The sequence below is a fragment of the Hipposideros armiger genome, unplaced genomic scaffold (assembly GCF_001890085.2).
Source record: "Hipposideros armiger isolate ML-2016 unplaced genomic scaffold, ASM189008v1 scaffold_14, whole genome shotgun sequence".
NCBI lineage: Eukaryota > Metazoa > Chordata > Mammalia > Chiroptera > Hipposideridae > Hipposideros > Hipposideros armiger.
The window spans coordinates 2,336,493-2,352,704 of NW_017731364.1; the positions used below are offsets into that span (position 1 = coordinate 2,336,493).

Below are 16,212 nucleotides of genomic sequence, written 5' to 3' on the forward strand. Positions count from 1 at the left end.
TGTTGTTCAGCATCTTAGCTGTGGAGGGCAGTGTCACTGGCCCTCATATGTGGGATCCGAACCGGGGCCCTCTGGCGTCCCAAGCCAGTACTTAACCATCGCGCCACTCAGCCGGCCCAGGAGTTTTTTTTTAATAGGCCTCAGAGCCACTGCATACTCCAGAGCCTGGAGGGAGTGACCAGTGCTTGGGAAGCCAGTTTGGCTAGGGTGTGAAAAGTAGATGCAAGAGAGGGAGCCTGGAGATCAGTTAAGAGTCTCTGTAATACTCCAGGCTCTGAGTCTGTAAGGGCCCAAATGGGGGAAGTGGCAGAGGGAGTGTTAGGAAGTGGAGGATGCGAAAGATATAATCAAGTCCAAATTGTAAGTTGTTGGTGACTGGATGTTAGAAGAGAGGAGTAGAAGGAGGAAGAGGTGAAGAGAGTTGAGGCTGTCAGCCTGAATGGTGGTGGAATAGCAGGGTGCCTGTAGGAAGAACCAGCTCAGGGCATGTTAGGGCAGAGGAGACAGTGTGATGTCACAGGAAGTGGGCAGACTTTGGGCTCAGACCTCGATTCCACTCCCTGCTCTGAGGCCTGGTAGAAGTTGATTTAGCTCTCTGAGGCTGGTCTTTCATCTGTAAAAGAGGATCACAGCATCTACCTCATACAGTGTTTGGAGGGACAGGATGCCAGCTTATGCTCCTGCATGTGACAGACACTCAGGGAGTTGGAGTTGCTCATTTTAGACATGTGAGTTTGAGGAACCTGAATGCCATCTCTACGGAGAGGTCAGCAGGCAGTTGTGAAAGCTGAGTGGAAGCCTGGAGAGAGGATGAGCCTGAAGGGAGCCGCAGGCTTGAGGGGTATCTCCTTAGAAACCTAGACAAACGCAGTAGGAGAGATAAAAGAAAGAGGAAGAATAGAGAAAGGAAAGAAGGAGATCCTTTTTAAGGGCAGTAGGAGGAAAGAGAGCCAGTAAAGGAGACTGCCGTGGAGTAGGACAAGCAGGAGAAGCGTTTGTCTTTCTTTCATTTATTCTCAAACATTTACTGAGCATTCCTCAGCCAGATTCTCCATTCTAGGCATGTGGTGAACAAGACATTGCCACTGCCCTCTAAGTGGGGGAGAAGACGTGAAATAACTGGGTACATCCTGTTGAAATAATTGGTGTATAGTTGCTGGGACTATTATAGAGGAGAAACACTGCTTTCTGAGAGTGAGTGTAACAGGCAACCAGCCTAGTCCTAGGGTGAGGGTAGACTGCAGTGAAGGGAGAGGGTTCTAGGCAAAGGAGAACAGCTTATGCAAAGGCTCTGAGGTGGGAAGGAGTATGGCCCATTGATGGACTAGAGAGGGGAGCAGGAGGGGAGAGGGGTCAAAGTCCTTCTGGACAAGTATATAGACTGACTCATTATGCATAAACATCGTGGATCAAGTTTAGCATTTATCCCCCAATAAATGGAAACTCAAAAGTGGGGACTGGTATGAACAGATGTGTGGTTTTGACATCACCTGAGCCAGGAGAGGAGAGAATTTTGATAATGCAGGAGAGAACCACTTCGTTTAACGCTTGGGAAAGGACAAGAGAAAGCCTCGATTCAGCTCTTAGCATGTTGCTGGTTGTCTTGGGCAGGAAGTCTCCTGTGCCAGCATCTAGGGGAAGCTGCAGGGGTCAAAGGTTCAGATAGGATAAAATTTTAGGAATAAAGCAAGGTTCAGGAAAGTATCAAAAGTCAGTCTCAAGCTGAAGGTAAGGAGGTAGGGAGAAGAAGGGGTAAGTTAGGTGGTCAGGTTGAACTAACCATACCCCTTAAGAGCTGGGATTACGGAGACTTGATACTCAAACCTCTTCCTCTGACACCAGCAGCAAGGAAAGGGAGAGGTGGATGAAAAGAGAAACTCTGAAGTCCAGAGAATGGAATACTAAGGGCTCTGAAACTTTTCAGCAGAGTGGAAGAGGAGATGGCCTTTGGCAATAAAGGGAGCCCAGGATGGGGCTTTGGGTGAGAGTGAGGAGTGGTCTCTGGGAGGAGGGCCACTGGGACTTGGTGCTGAGCAGTGCTGAGGGTCAGCAGAAGACATAGTAAGCAGAGGTGGCAGCCAGAACAGATCCTCTTAGCCTTGGGTAGGACTTGTTGCTGGGCTCTGAGGATGACTTGGGGTTTTGACAGGTGCTTACTGCCTACCTGGATTACATGGAGGAGCTGGGGATGCTGCTAGGCGGACAGCCAGCCTCCACGCGGGAGCAGATGCGGCAGGTGCTGGAGTTGGAGATACAAGTGGCCAACCTCACAGTGCCCCAGGACCAGCGTCGGGATGAGGAGAAGATCTATCACAAGATGAGCATCGCAGAGCTGCAGGTGGGGCCGGCAGGGAACAGAGACAGCTGGGAGGGGCCAGCCCTTGGCACAGACTGCCCAGCTTCTCTTCAGGCCATCTTCTTGAGGCAGCCAATATTTTCCTCATTTCCTTGCCTTCTCTTAGCTTCCCAGCTGCACAGTTGCTATCCTGGAAAGAAAAGTGGTATCCACTTTAGGCCACCTTTCACGGGGCCATCCCTTGTTCATTTTTTTGTTGCCTGGGGATTCATAGAGAGGTTATGTTAAAAGCCTATAACAACTTGTCCAAGATATCCACAAAACAATCAGAAGAGACATGGGAGCATTTCCTGGAGGGCCTTTACTGCGCCAGGTATCAACTCTTTAGTTGTTTGATTGTGGAAAAGCTGGGCAAGGCGGGTTCTGGAGGAGAGGCCAGGTATGTAGGAAAGCTGGGTGGTGTCAGGGCAGTGGTATGTTATCAATTCTTATGAAAATCTGTGAGTATTCGTGCCCTAGCTGAATATCACCCATGGTGGTTTTCCTTGTGTAAGTGATAGGGCTCCCAGATTGAGGGGCACTCAAGCCAGGAAAAGGGTTTCTTGAAGGGAGGGGTCACCAAACAGCTAGTAGCTGTTGCCTTGTTAATGGGAAGAGCTCTCAGGCTCGAACGTATCAATGGGTGAAGGGTCTGCTGGAAGCCAGACGGGCAGGTAGGGAGGCTTGATATATATATATATATTTTTTTGCTTGCAGGCCTTGGCGCCTTCCATGAACTGGCTGGAGTTCCTGTCTTTCTTGCTGTCACCGCTGGAGCTGGGTGACTCTGAGCCCGTGGTGGTGTATGGGACAAATTATTTGCAGCAGGTGTCAGAGCTCATCAACCGCACGGAGCCCAGGTGTGGGGGTGGGGCTCAGGGCTCGGTATAGGTCCCAAACAGGAACTGGGCATAGCGTACTAGCAGAGCCAGATACAGAGCAGCATTTGACAAGGCCTTTGACCTTCCAAACATCAAAACAGAATGTCTGTGGGATACTCCCCTCAGCCAAGGCTTCAGGGGATCTACTTGTGACCTGTATTCCTACACATTGCTCCAACCTGACTTCTGTAGGCAGGTGTGTGGACCCAGGGTGAGTGAGAGGGATTCTGGGACAGCTCCCACATATGACCCTCAGGACTCCTGCTGCCTGCACATTTGTGGAGCTGGTTTGGGGTGGAAATGGTGACCCACCTTCTCTTCCCTTATGCTCTGGTCCGGCTGCCCTGCCAGCATCCTGAACAATTACCTGATCTGGAACCTAGTGCAGAAAACAAGCTTGAGCCTGGACCGACGCTTTGAGTCTGCGCAAGAGAAGCTGCTGGAGACCCTCTATGGCACCAAAAAGGTGGGCTCTCTTTCTCTGCCCCCACTTTCCGGCCCAATCTAGCTGATGTTTTACACCTACTGTGTGTCAGACATCAAATGCCTCATGGTGTAGTATGGAGCACAGGATTAGGAATTAAGCTGACTTGGGTTCCAATCCCAACTCGTCCATTTTTTAGCCTATGGGACCTCAGGCATGTCACCAAGCCTCTCTGATTCTCCATTTCCTGGTGTGTAAAACAGGAATATCTTGCAGGGTTTTTGTGAGGATTAACTGAGTTCATGTAAATGAAGCACCTACCCAGTGCATGGTATTATAGGCAGCACTTAGCTTTGATGATGATGGTGAAGAAGATGAATTAGTGCAGTTTTTAGTTTCAAGATGGCCAGTTAAGTGGGGGAAAGTGGACATGTAAACAAACATATATTACTTAGGGGTGATAAGTGCTCACATTGAGTGAAAGATCTTTTTTGTATTATAGGATAGAGGTGGGGACAGCACATTATCCTGGGTGGGGGAGGGGAGTAGGGGCATCAGGAAAGCCTTCTTTGAAGAGATGACATTTGAAGAATGACTTCATCAAGAAAACAAGGGAGAAGGGCATACCAGGCATAAGGAACAGGATATGCACTTTCCCAGAGGCCAGAGGGAGCGGGGTGGGTTTGCACGTGTTCTGGTATGAGCTTGAGAACAGGGCAGCTGAGAGGCTGAGGGTGGTGAGGTGGGTCGGGGACAGTCCATGAAGAGACCTGAATGTTGTGTTAAGAAGTCTGGCTTTAATTCTTTCAGAGATGGGGAACATGGGATGGTTTTAAGGACAGGAGTAACACAATTAGATTTATGTATTAGATCATCTTTCTGACAGCTAAATGGAAGATGGGGGGGGGGTGGCAGAGGAAGGGGCATGAGAATGGAGTCAGAGTGCCTAGTTAGGAGACCACTGTAATCTTCAGGCAAGAGATGATAGTTTTGTAGGGTAGGGAAGTGGCAATGGGTTGGATGGGGGAGGTGATTAAGAAGTAGAGTTTGTAGAAACTGGTGATAGATTGAATATAGACATAGGGAGATGGAGGAAGCAGGTGACTCCCAGGTTTCTGGCATGAGGGACAGACTGGATATAAGACTGAGGTGGAGCTGAGCAAAGAAACAACTGGACGCCAATGGGCCTGTTAGAAGCTTAAGATGAGGAGAGTTCTGAGAGTTCCTCCTAAAATTTTGCTTCTGGTGTTGGCACATTGTGTGATATTGCCCTTCATTTTACTTGGAGTCCATGGGAGAGATGGCACCCCATACCCAGGCCTCCATTGTCCAGGGCTGAGAGGGGCTGGCCTCAGAGACAGAGAAAGGCCATCAGCCTGGAGGACAGAGCCGTCTCTGGGAGGCCCGGCTCTCTGTCCCTTACAGTCCTGCATGCCAAGGTGGCAGACCTGCATCTCCAACACAGATGATGCCCTTGGCTTCGCTTTGGGCTCCCTCTTTGTGAAGGCCACGTTCGACCGGCAAAGCAAGGAAATTGTGAGTCTTTGAGGTTCTCCCAACACGACCCCTTGTGTTTGTTAAAATTCACTGTTCATGTTTGTGTGTACATATAGGAAAAACAACTTGAAGGAAATTCATTAACAAATTAATAGTGATTACTTCAGGTGTGTAGATTATGAGGGATTCTTTTTGTTCTTTAAAGTTCTCTGTGTTTTCCAAATTTTCTATAATGAGTTTATGTTACCTATTTATTTATTTATTTATTTATTTATTTTTTAAGCTGAGCCATCCTGCCACCTGTTGGCAGCTCAGAGGCTGCTCAGCTCGGGCTGACTCGAACCACTGTTGCTCAGAGCTCAAACTCTTGAGTGAGCTCTTAACCAACTGAGCCACTCAGCCGGCCCCTTTATGTTACCTATTTAAATGGAAAAACAATATTTATTTATTTATTTGGAGATGATAATGAATGTGCTTAAAGTATTATCTACAAGGATGTTTATGGCAGTGTTGTTTATAATAAGGGAGAATGAAAATAGCTTAAATGTGCAATCATAGAGGAATGGGAAAATAAACTGTTGTTAGGATGGACTATGAGGCATCCTTAAAACTGATCATTTATCTTTAAGTGAAAAAAAGTATATGTATATATATATATGTGTGTGTGTGTGTGTGTGTGTGTGTGTGTGTGTATATATATATATCTCACAACATAATTTCATATTACGTACGTATATCTGGGCAGGGAAAGACACTAGAAATAGATAATCAGAATGTTAAAAGAAGTTATCTCAGTGAGGCATTCTAAGTGGTCTATTCTTCGATTCTGCTAAATTTTCCAAATTTTCTGCTATAAATGCCTTCCCTTAATAGTCAGATTAAAAAAAATCAATGCACTATATTAAATTATAATATTAATTCAGTTAGCTTATCAATTAAATTTTTTGGTTGATTAGGGAAAAAACCACCTGCAGTTCCAGCACCTCACAAATCGTGTTTCCCTCTCATCCTCCCCGGATGCTCAGCACTCCCACATGCTCCCCTGGAAGGACAGAGATGGGGCAGAAGGGTGGACGCGGAGAGAGGATTCATTAATGTGCGTGGGAGGCAGACTTATGCTCCTTCTCTCCCAGGCAGAGGGGATGATCAGCGAAATCCGGACTGCCTTTGAGGAGGCCCTGGATCAGCTGCCATGGATGGATGAGAGGACCCGTCGGGCCGCCAAGGAGAAAGTGAGCCGTGGCCAGGGTTGGGGCGCCATCTTGAGGTGGGGATGGAGGATACAATTTTGCGGGGAGCCTGGGGAGGGAAACCCTTTACCGTGGTCTCTTCAGGCAGATGCCATCTATGATATGATCGGTTTCCCGGACTTTATCCTGGAGCCTAAAGAGCTTGATGATGTTTATGATGGGGTGAGTACCTCTGCTCACCAATTTTGAGTTTCAGTCCCATGGGGGGCACTATTCTCTGGGTTCAGCAATAGAGGCTCAAGCACTAGGAGGGAAGCAGATGCTTACTGGGTCCTTTCAGAGGCAATTCAGGCAACAGACATTGCTCAAACGCGGGCCCTGTGCCAGGCTGCAGGCCAGACATTAGCACAATGCATTGTTAAGCAGAGGGATTTGCAGTAAAACCTGAGTCAAATCCCCTATCTAATTGTGTAACCTTGGACAAGTTATATAACTTCTCAGTCTCAGTTTCTCCATCTGTAAAATGGGGGGAGGGTCCTATTAATACCTACATCATAGTGCTGTTGTGAGACAAAAAGGAGACACCTGTTGTGAAAAGGAAAAAGGCACCTGCTTCGTAAGTGCTCTTTAAATATTGGTGATTATTATTTACCAGATATTTTACTCCCATTTTATAATTGAGGAAACTGAGGCTCAGAGAGGTACTAATTAGTAGCCAAGCTGGCACTATGATCTTCTCAAACATGCTCTCTTGCTTGCGTTCTAATTCCCATCATTTCCATAGTATGAAGTCTCTGAAGATTCCTTCTTCCAGAACATGTTGAATTTGTACAACTTCTCTGCTAAAGTGATGGCGGACCAGCTCCGAAAGCCTCCCAGCCGGGACCAGTGAGAATGGAGGGCCACAGACACTGGGGCAGCAAGAGAGACAGGGGAGGTTTCCAGGGCTGGGGGTGGGGGCAAGACTGATTCCAAACCAGGGACAATAGGTCCTTGCAGGAGGTAGGTCAGGGCTGCTGAGCTGGGAGGAGCATCAGGAGAGTCAGGAGCCTTAGCCTCTCTGTCTTCCTCCCCCAGGTGGAGCATGACCCCCCAGACTGTGAATGCCTACTACCTTCCAACCAAGAATGAAATTGTCTTCCCTGCTGGCATCCTGCAAGCCCCCTTCTATGCCCGCAACCACCCCAAGTGTGTCTGAGGCAGGAGGAGCTGGGTGCTGGGGCCTGGTGGCTGGCAGCAAGGCTGGAGGTGGGGTCCAGAAGTCCCTCCTACCATGTCCTCACTCAGCATTCCTCACCTACCAGGGCCCTGAACTTTGGTGGCATCGGCGTGGTGATGGGCCATGAGTTGACACATGCCTTTGATGACCAAGGTAGTGGCCCATGGAGTTGTCCCCTGCAGCCTAGAATTCCCAGTGGCTCCTGCAAGGCCTTGAGATGTTGGGAGCAGGCCCCAGGGACCCTGGAGTCTGTGGACCAGAGTGGATGAGGGAGCTCCTGACCCCAAGGGTTGAGCTCTGGTTTTGGTGGGGTGCAAAGATTCATTCTCCTCAGGACGCGAGTATGACAAGGAAGGGAACCTACGGCCGTGGTGGCAAAATGAGTCACTGGCAGCCTTCCGGAATCACACGGCCTGCATGGAGGAGCAGTATAGCCAGTACCAGGTCAATGGGGAGAAGCTCAATGGCCGCCAGACGCTGGGGGAGAACATTGCTGACAACGGGGGGCTTAAGGCTGCCTACAACGTGAGTGGCCTGGCTAGCCTTCCAGTTGCTGAGGCCCACCCAACCCGGGAGGGAGGGTGCTGGGTGGAGGTGGTGGGCTGGCCCTGACAGACTTGCCGCCCCTGTGCCCAACCCCAGGCTTACAAAGCGTGGCTGAGAAAGCACGGGGAGGAGCAACAGCTGCCAGCCGTGGGGCTCACCAACCACCAGCTCTTCTTTGTGGGATTTGCCCAGGTATTGCCCTCCAGGGTGGCCTGGGGTCTGCCTCTCTCCCACTCCCTCCTGGGTGTGCCATTAGAAGTCTGGGGCATGCAGGAAAGGGACTGGGAAATGGGGCCAAAGTTGGGGTGTGGAAAGTGGTCTGGGGAGTCCTTGTGCCCAGAACCTTTTGGCTGGTGCCCAACAAAGCATGTGAGGAGGCCTGAGCAAGGAGAATTCTTCAGGAGGCTTTTGTAGATCTCAAAGGCAGGGCTGCCCTGCTTGAGGGGGGTGGGGCGGGGAGCAGGACCCATCCCCACCATTTTCCTGTGAGGTGGCTGTGGAGGAGGAAAGTAACGGTCAGGGACAAAGTGGCTCACCCAGGGCTACCCAGGAATAAAGTAAGTGGCAGAGCGTAACTCAGGCAGGGTCTCCTCTAGGTATTTAGCACTACAGCAGGCAGCCTCTGGAGGCTGGGCTTCTTCCCCTCAGACACATCCACCCTGGGCAACCCCAGCTCCAGGGCAGCTTTGAAAGGCCTTCAAGGAATTTGGGAGGGAGGACGCAATCCCCTCCTTTAGTGCTGATAGCAAGGGGTTGGGACTGAGATGCTGGCTGAGCCCCTGCCTGTGTCCCTGAGGCTTCCTGAGCTGAGGGGCAAGGCAGTGATGGTTTACGTCCCTGGGATGGCTCTGCCATAGCCAAGCCTGTGGCCCTGCCCACACTAGACACCATATGTCCCCGTGTCTGTCCTGGCCTGCAGGTGTGGTGCTCGGTCCGCACACCCGAGAGCTCTCACGAGGGGCTGGTGACCGACCCCCACAGCCCTGCCCGCTTCCGCGTGCTGGGCACTCTCTCCAACTCCCGTGACTTCCTCCGGCACTTCGGCTGCCCTGTCGGCTCCCCCATGAACCCAGGGCAGCTATGTGAAGTGTGGTAGACCTGGGTCTGGGGAGAAATGGTTGGCTGTTGCTAGGGCCTGCGGCAGCTTGCCCAGCAAGGCTGTTTGCTCTGCAGTTTGGAGAAGGCAAATGCCAGCTAGGCTGGGTCCAGCCCCTCCACACCACACATGACATGAGTCCTAGTCCCTGCTCAGTCACCTACATTGTGCCTCTGCTTTGGGGGCGCCCCTGCCTCCAGCAGAGCTCCCACCATTCACTGTGACATCCATCCATGTCAACTTGCCTGGAGGAGGCCTGGGCAGGGAGCACCAGCTCCCACAGGAAGGAGTCGGCCTCTCTGCTCCCAAACTGTCTTGGCTTGGTGGCCATGAGGCCTGCTGTGCCTGCCATACTCTGACCACGCAGGGTGTGGGTGGTGTGCCTCCCATGCTTCTCCCAGAGGCTCACACAGTGCTCACTTGGGAGTGGACTCAGCTCCTTTCAGCATCCCCGTCAGGGGCTGCCCCCCTGCCCATGTTCCTCATGCTGCTGCTTCCCATATGCTTCCAACCCTTACGGACAGACCAACTGCACTCAGCTCTTAGTGGAAGCCTGAGAGGCTTTACAAGCCTTCCTGCTCTCTCCTGATTTCCCTGGGCTCAGAGGGGAAGTGTGTATGTGTAGGGGGTGCTAGTTCCTATGTCTTGGGCAACAAGTCTTAGAGAGTGGCTGAGTTTCCCTGGACCAAGCAGGAAAGCAGATAGAGCAGGGAGAAGAAAGAACAGAGTTTATTTTTACAGTGAAGAGGGTGGGAAGGGCATGGTCTTGGCCCTGTAGGACCCTGTGCCAATAAATAGACGCATCAGTCAGCCTGTCTCTTCCTTCAGTCCTGTTTTCATTTATTCACTTACTCATTCCACCAATATTTATTGAGCACCTACAATATGCCTGGCACTCTTCTAGACACTCATTTACTCATTCACCAGACACAGGGGACTGATATTTGAAGCCCCAAGAAAACAGAGAGAGGCGGGATGGAGGAATGGAATGGCATGAAGTTGGGTCTGACTGGGCAGACTACATCCTCTGCTCACTGGTGGCCACATCCCCATTGCCAGCTCTTCTACAGCTGGAAGGATTTGCCACTGTCCTCCCCTGGTACATGCAGCTGGGTAACTACTGGGCCAGGGTGGGTGGGGCGAAGCCCTGGCCAAAGAAGCACACCAGTCCCTGGAGCTTGGAGCACTGGCCTCTGCTTGTGGCTGAAGAGACACACATTTCCCTATGGCCTCAAAGGTTCAGTGCTTCTGAGAGTCCCTCATCCCACCTACACACACTCATCAAGGCCTACCAAGTGCCAGGCACAAGGGTTATAGATCTGGCTGCCACCCTCCAGAGGGAGGGAGGGAAGGAAGCATTTATTAAAAAGCTCTGTGTTCCAGGCACTTCCGCTAGGTGGCTCATTCATTCATTCATTCATTCATTCATTCATTTATACATTCATATATATATATATTTTAAAGTGTATTGATTACCAACAATATGTCAGGGCACTGGTGATATAAAGATGAATAAGATGGTTCCTTCCCTCAAATGACTCTTCTTCCAATGGCACTTTCATCTTCGCGAGCTCATCTAATCCTCATAGCAATGTATTTTATAAGTACCCCAGTTTCCATTTTACAGATGTAACCCTAACCACTTCACTAAAGTCAAAGAGACTTGGATTGAAAGTGAAGCTGTGTGAACCTGAGCCTGTTCCCTAACCTCCATGAGCCTCAGTTTCTTTACCTGTAAAATGAGAACTAGGGCAAAACAGTAGTCCAGTCTCAATTCTTTTTAAAACCCACTGTTCCCCCAAGGTGGGGGTGGGTTTGTTGAATTTGGAAGGGTAAGAGTGAGGCTTTTCCATTGATTGGTGCTGGGGTCCCTGGTCTCTGGGTGATGACATGAGCATGCGTTTCATAGTTGGTATCCTGTCCCAGCACCAGACTTCCCCATGAAGAGCTATACTTGGGCCTCTGTCAAGTTCCTCACCAAGGGAAGGAAATAGCTGGCTACTCAGAAAGGACCAAAGTGGCCTTGGGAACTCTAAGACTAAGTGAAGGCATGACTTGAGCCTCTGAGAACATGACTCTAGGAGGGACAGCAAAATGTATTGGAAAGAGGAGGACCATCACATCTGGAAACCTGATTCTGGCTCCAGCTCTACCACCCCCTACATATGTGACACTGGGCATGTCTCATCCCCTCTTCAGAGCTCAGTATCCTTAGCAGTCTTTAAAATAAGTGGGTTGGATGAGGCGATGTCTGAGGACTAGTTCAGCTTTAATGTGTTAAGAAGGAATTCATGGGCTTAGCAAATTCCAGAACCCAAAGAAATATTAAGAAATGACTTGTGAAGCTTGGGTGTTACACAGAAGATGAGATTTATAATGTCAGACAGCATAGTGAGTGAGGAGAGAAGCTTGGCAGCATAATGTCTTGCCTTTCCCGTGACACCTGATTTAAGAGGCCAACCTAGGATGCTGACCAGCTGGCCATTGTGACATAGAAACTCCAATTTGCAGAAAGGTCAACATGTCTAATAATAGTACTGCTACTACTACTACTACTACTACTACTACTACTACTACTAATAATAATAATAATAAAATAAGCAGCTTTCATTTATTGAGTCCTTATTTTGCTTAAGCCTGTCCTAAGGTCTTTAAAAACATCATCTCATTAAATTGCCACAATAACTCATAAGGAGGCTCTATCATTGTCTCTGTTGTACAAGTAGAGAAACTAAGGGAAAAGATTACATAACTTCCAATGTCAGATTGCATTAAAATAACATTTGGGACTCAGATGCTCTTAATCACCATCATTTAGTTTTCTAAGTCATGACAGAGTTTAGACTCAAGCATAAACATCTGTCTTCTGGTCGATTTCCTCATACTTCCAAGTGAGACCTTCACCAGCAGGTGCGTTTCTATGCTACTCAGCTCCCCTGGGCCAGGCACATGTGACACTCAGGCAGCTGCAGGAAACAGAGGCACATATTGGAGTGAAATTAAGCCAGGTAGCACCTGTTTGTTGAGCACTCTGCAGGTCCTTGGTTCCAGAGGCAAGGTAAGGTGAACATCAGGTGACAGAACTTTACCCTTAGTAGCCCTGCCAAGCTGATGAATATGCACCTGTGAAATGCTCTGGTGTGTTAAGGCAGGAGAAGGGTGAAAGATGGTACTCCCAGGTGGGCACCTGAGAGCCGTTATTGGTAAGGTGCTGGGCCATGCCCTACATTATCCCACTGGGAAGTTTGACTAATTCCTTGCACAATCAGGTAACAAATGCCAACAATATGATTTCACACTTGGAAACACACTGGACATGTCAGGCTGGAAGAGAGTCCCCTATAAAATAAGCAGTTTCAGTGGGCTCATAATGACTCACAAATGCAGAATCCGGACAGTTTCCCAATGCCCAGCTATGGGTTCCAAAGACAGTCCCTGATGGGCCATTACTATACATAAAGATGACCTGAAGATGAATGCAAAGTCATTCATTCATTCATTCATTCATTCATTCATTCAAGAAATATTTGTCAAGACCTACCACAAGCCAGGCATTAGGTTGAATGCTAGGGGCACAAAGATGAATAAGACACAGTTCCTGTCTTCTAAGAGATCAGAGTCTAGGGAGGGAGAGGTATGTATCAAGCGTGGTGAGAGCACAGGAAAGAAATTAACTTGAAGGGTAGAATAGGAAAAGCTTTCTAGACAGGTGACATTGAGCTCAAGTGCAGAGGATACGAGAATTTGTTAGCTGAAAACAATGAAGGGCATTCCATTCAGAAGGAATAGCAATGTGAAAAGGTTGAAGGGCAGGGCGTGTTCAGAAATGGTGAAATGTTTAGGATGACTAAAAGGAGCATAATGAGAGGTGAGAATCCAGAGAAGGGAAGCTGTAACAGTAGATATGAAAAGAGGGGATTGTGACATCTGCTATCCTGGGAATTAATAGTAAGAAGGGCCACAGTGCAGTCTGACTAAAAAATATCACACGAAGAAAGTAGCAACCTAGTGGAAACAGTGCAAAGTTGTGTCCTGCCAGGAGTACTGGTCTTATGTAAGTGATGCTTGCATTGTGAATGGTTCTCAGGTGAGTAGAGCCATCCATAAGATGTGTAGCTGTACATCTCAGGCCATCAGTTTGGGGGCAGCATGGCAGGGTTGTGGATGCAATTTGAAGGAGGGTGTAGGAACGAACAGGTAATGAGCTGGTCCCTGACTGGAGAGCAATTTGGCCACAAGGCTGGGAGTTTGGCCAAACGGTAGAAAGGAGTACTTCTGGGAGGGCAATTTGACTGAACCGAAGCTTGAGGCAGGACCTCAGTGTTATCATGGTGCCCTGAAAATTACTGCCAGACATTTGCATTTGGCTAGAGAGGCTTAAGGGCTTGAATGCTTGGAGGTGGGGAGCGGGAAACAAGAATGTTTACCTCTTGGGCCAGCCGAGTGGTACATTGGTTAAGAGTTGGCTTGGAACACCAAATCTGAGCAGCAGGGCCCTGGTTCGGATCCCACATTAGGGCCAATGACACTGCGCCCTCTACAGCTAAGATGGTGAATAACAGCTTGACCTGGAGCTGGGCTGCCGTGAGTTGCCGGCGTCAGCGTAGGCTGCAGCCCCTGCTGCAGTGGGCTGCCATAAGCTACTGTGTGTGGCTGGCAGCCAGCATGAGTGGTCGGCAGCCTGGTGTGAGCTGTCTAGAGGCCGGCGACCGATCTGCCTTACCCGGGAAGAGCGCAATGATAATAGCAACATGGGCCAGTGAAGCGACGTCCTCCACAACTAAACTGAAGAACAAAAAGGACAGCAACTTGTCTGTTCCCCTTCCCCAATTCCCCAACGCTGTTTCCCTGCCCCAATTTTCCAATAAAATCTTAAAAAAAAAAAAAAAGAGTTGGCTTGGGACACCAGCTCTGAGTAACAGGGCCCTGGTTTGGATTCCACATTAGGGCCAGTGACGCTGCACCCTCTACAGCTAAGATGATGAACAACAGCTCGACCTGGAGCTGGGCTGCTGTGTGTCATTGGCAATGGTGGCGTAGGCTGCAGTGGGGCTGCAGTGGGCTGCCTTAAGCTACCGTGAGTGGGCGGCAGCCAGTGTGAGTGGCCAAGAGCCGCAGTGAGCGGCCATCTGGTGGCCGGCAACCGATCTGCCTCACCCAGGAAGAGCACAATGAGAGTACCACCATGGGCCAGTGAAGCAACGTCCTCCACAACTAGACTGAAGAACAAAAGGACAGCAACTTGTCTGTTCCCCTTTCCCGATTCCCCAAAAACATCTTTAAAAAAACAAAAAAGTTTACCTCAGCTCTGCAGATCTGAGGTAGTTGGAAAATGACAGCAGCCTGTTTTCCAGTTGCCAGGCACCTATATACACTTTATAAACATCATTTTACTTCATTCTCATAACACCTTATGAGGGAGATATGTTATTACCCACATTTCACAGAGGCAGAAACCAGGCAACTAACAAAGGACAGAATTTGGTTTTAAACACCAGGTCTGTCTCTCTCTAAAGGTTATTTTTTCCTACTCATCCCAACTTTTTATTTTGAAACGTTTCAAACCTACAAAAAACTTGAAACATAGTTTCAAACCTACAAAAAAGTTGAAACATAGTGCAACAAACATTCATATACTCTTCATCTGTGAACAGCCTGTGTATCACCTCATCTCCTCTGAGGTGCGACATGACTGGTATAGAAGACAAAATCTGAGAACTGATAGAAGGAAGTCATGGAAAACCGAGATATTTAGGAGAAATATCTTTACAGATGACTAAAGAAAGCACGACAATGTATAGATATCTTGCAGCCAGAGATAGAAAAGGCAGAACAGCTATAGCCTGCCCAATTTCTGTCTGCAGACCAGGACTGGGGAGTCATTGGTGATGCAAATGCAAAGTCACCCCCAGAATCCTAGCATTGAGTGGAAATGAGCAACGAGTTTTAAAATGGGCTTCAGACCTTTATAGCTATATGTATATAAATATTTAGCCAACATTCATTCAGTACTAACCATGCTGTGCTAGTGTGTGTTTGTTTTTTTAAAACAAACTTTCTACATTCATTAATGTCTGGGAACCCATAAAATATGACTCCAGGACAAATGATGAGTGTTCTCACCAGATAAAGGGGAGAAAAATTACTTCCCCCTTTCTCATCTTCTAGATTCATACATAATAGCCCAACTAAAGAAGAAATTTTGAGATTTGCCTGAAACAGTGAAGAGCTTGGAAGACTGAAAGACCAATGTTCAATTCCTGATTCTACTCCTTAGCATATGATTTTCTCTGTAAAATGGACACAACCTTACCAAACTTAAAAGGTTGTGAGAACAAAATGTAATATTTAAAGCCAGTTCTGACGCACAGTGTGGGTCACACCCCTTCTAAGTCATAACAGAGAGAGAAAGACCAGAGACTGAGGGCAAAAGACATTGTCTTGTTTCGTTTTTAGTTCCGGAACTTAGCAATGAAGCATAAGACTTTATTAATTTTTACTCCACCTGCCTCCGCAGGTGGATTTAAGATGGTAGCCATATCCTCACGATAATATTGGAGTACTTTCCTTCAACCGGGGGTGGGAGGGAATGTAATGAGGTTAATATTCCACAGTGGTATGGAGCTACAAATAGATTACAGAAACTTCACACAGACGGCAATCAAGCGTTCGGCTTTCAAGAATCTCGTCCGTTTGTCCCACCACGCAACCAACTGGGGAGTCACTGTGGGGACTCATCACATGGCTATGAAGAAACACATGGGCGACCTCCCGGCTTGCAGCAAGCTCATCCATGCCGTACAGCAGCAACCACACTAGAATTCCGGACTGTACACTCCCGCGGCGTTCAGGAAACTCCGGGCCCAGGGGCGGTGCTTATAGCGCGCGGGAGGCTGGGAATGGTAGTTTTCATGTGGCTTCCGAGGGCTGGGGTTCTTAGGTCTTGGCGACGTTTCCTGTCGCGGGCGGGCTCTGGGAGTGGAGGGAGCCTTGGGTGACGCGCGCGAGGCTACCTGGGAAACGG

The 16,212-nt window shown here is 48.8% G+C and overlaps 1 protein-coding gene across 9 annotated transcripts in view; it reads left to right on the top strand.

Annotated features, from left to right (window-relative positions):
* ECE2 (endothelin converting enzyme 2) overlaps positions 1-13,770 on the top strand; it is a 38,135-nt gene extending 24,365 nt beyond the window's left edge. For 3 of the 9 annotated variants that reach the window (XM_019668722.1, XM_019668669.1, XM_019668692.1), the window contains 12 exons: positions 2,150-2,338; positions 3,053-3,195; positions 3,568-3,682; positions 5,066-5,176; positions 6,271-6,369; positions 6,472-6,549; positions 7,112-7,215; positions 7,405-7,515; positions 7,632-7,699; positions 7,881-8,071; positions 8,189-8,284; positions 9,012-10,010. In XM_019668722.1, coding sequence (XP_019524267.1) covers positions 2,150-2,338; positions 3,053-3,195; positions 3,568-3,682; positions 5,066-5,176; positions 6,271-6,369; positions 6,472-6,549; positions 7,112-7,215; positions 7,405-7,515; positions 7,632-7,699; positions 7,881-8,071; positions 8,189-8,284; positions 9,012-9,188 — 1,482 coding nt within the window. In that variant the 3' untranslated portion in view covers positions 9,189-10,010. The other 6 variants (XM_019668662.1, XM_019668671.1, XM_019668679.1 and 3 more) reach the window with 4 other exon arrangements.
* The last annotated feature ends 2,442 nt before the right edge of the window (positions 13,771-16,212 follow it).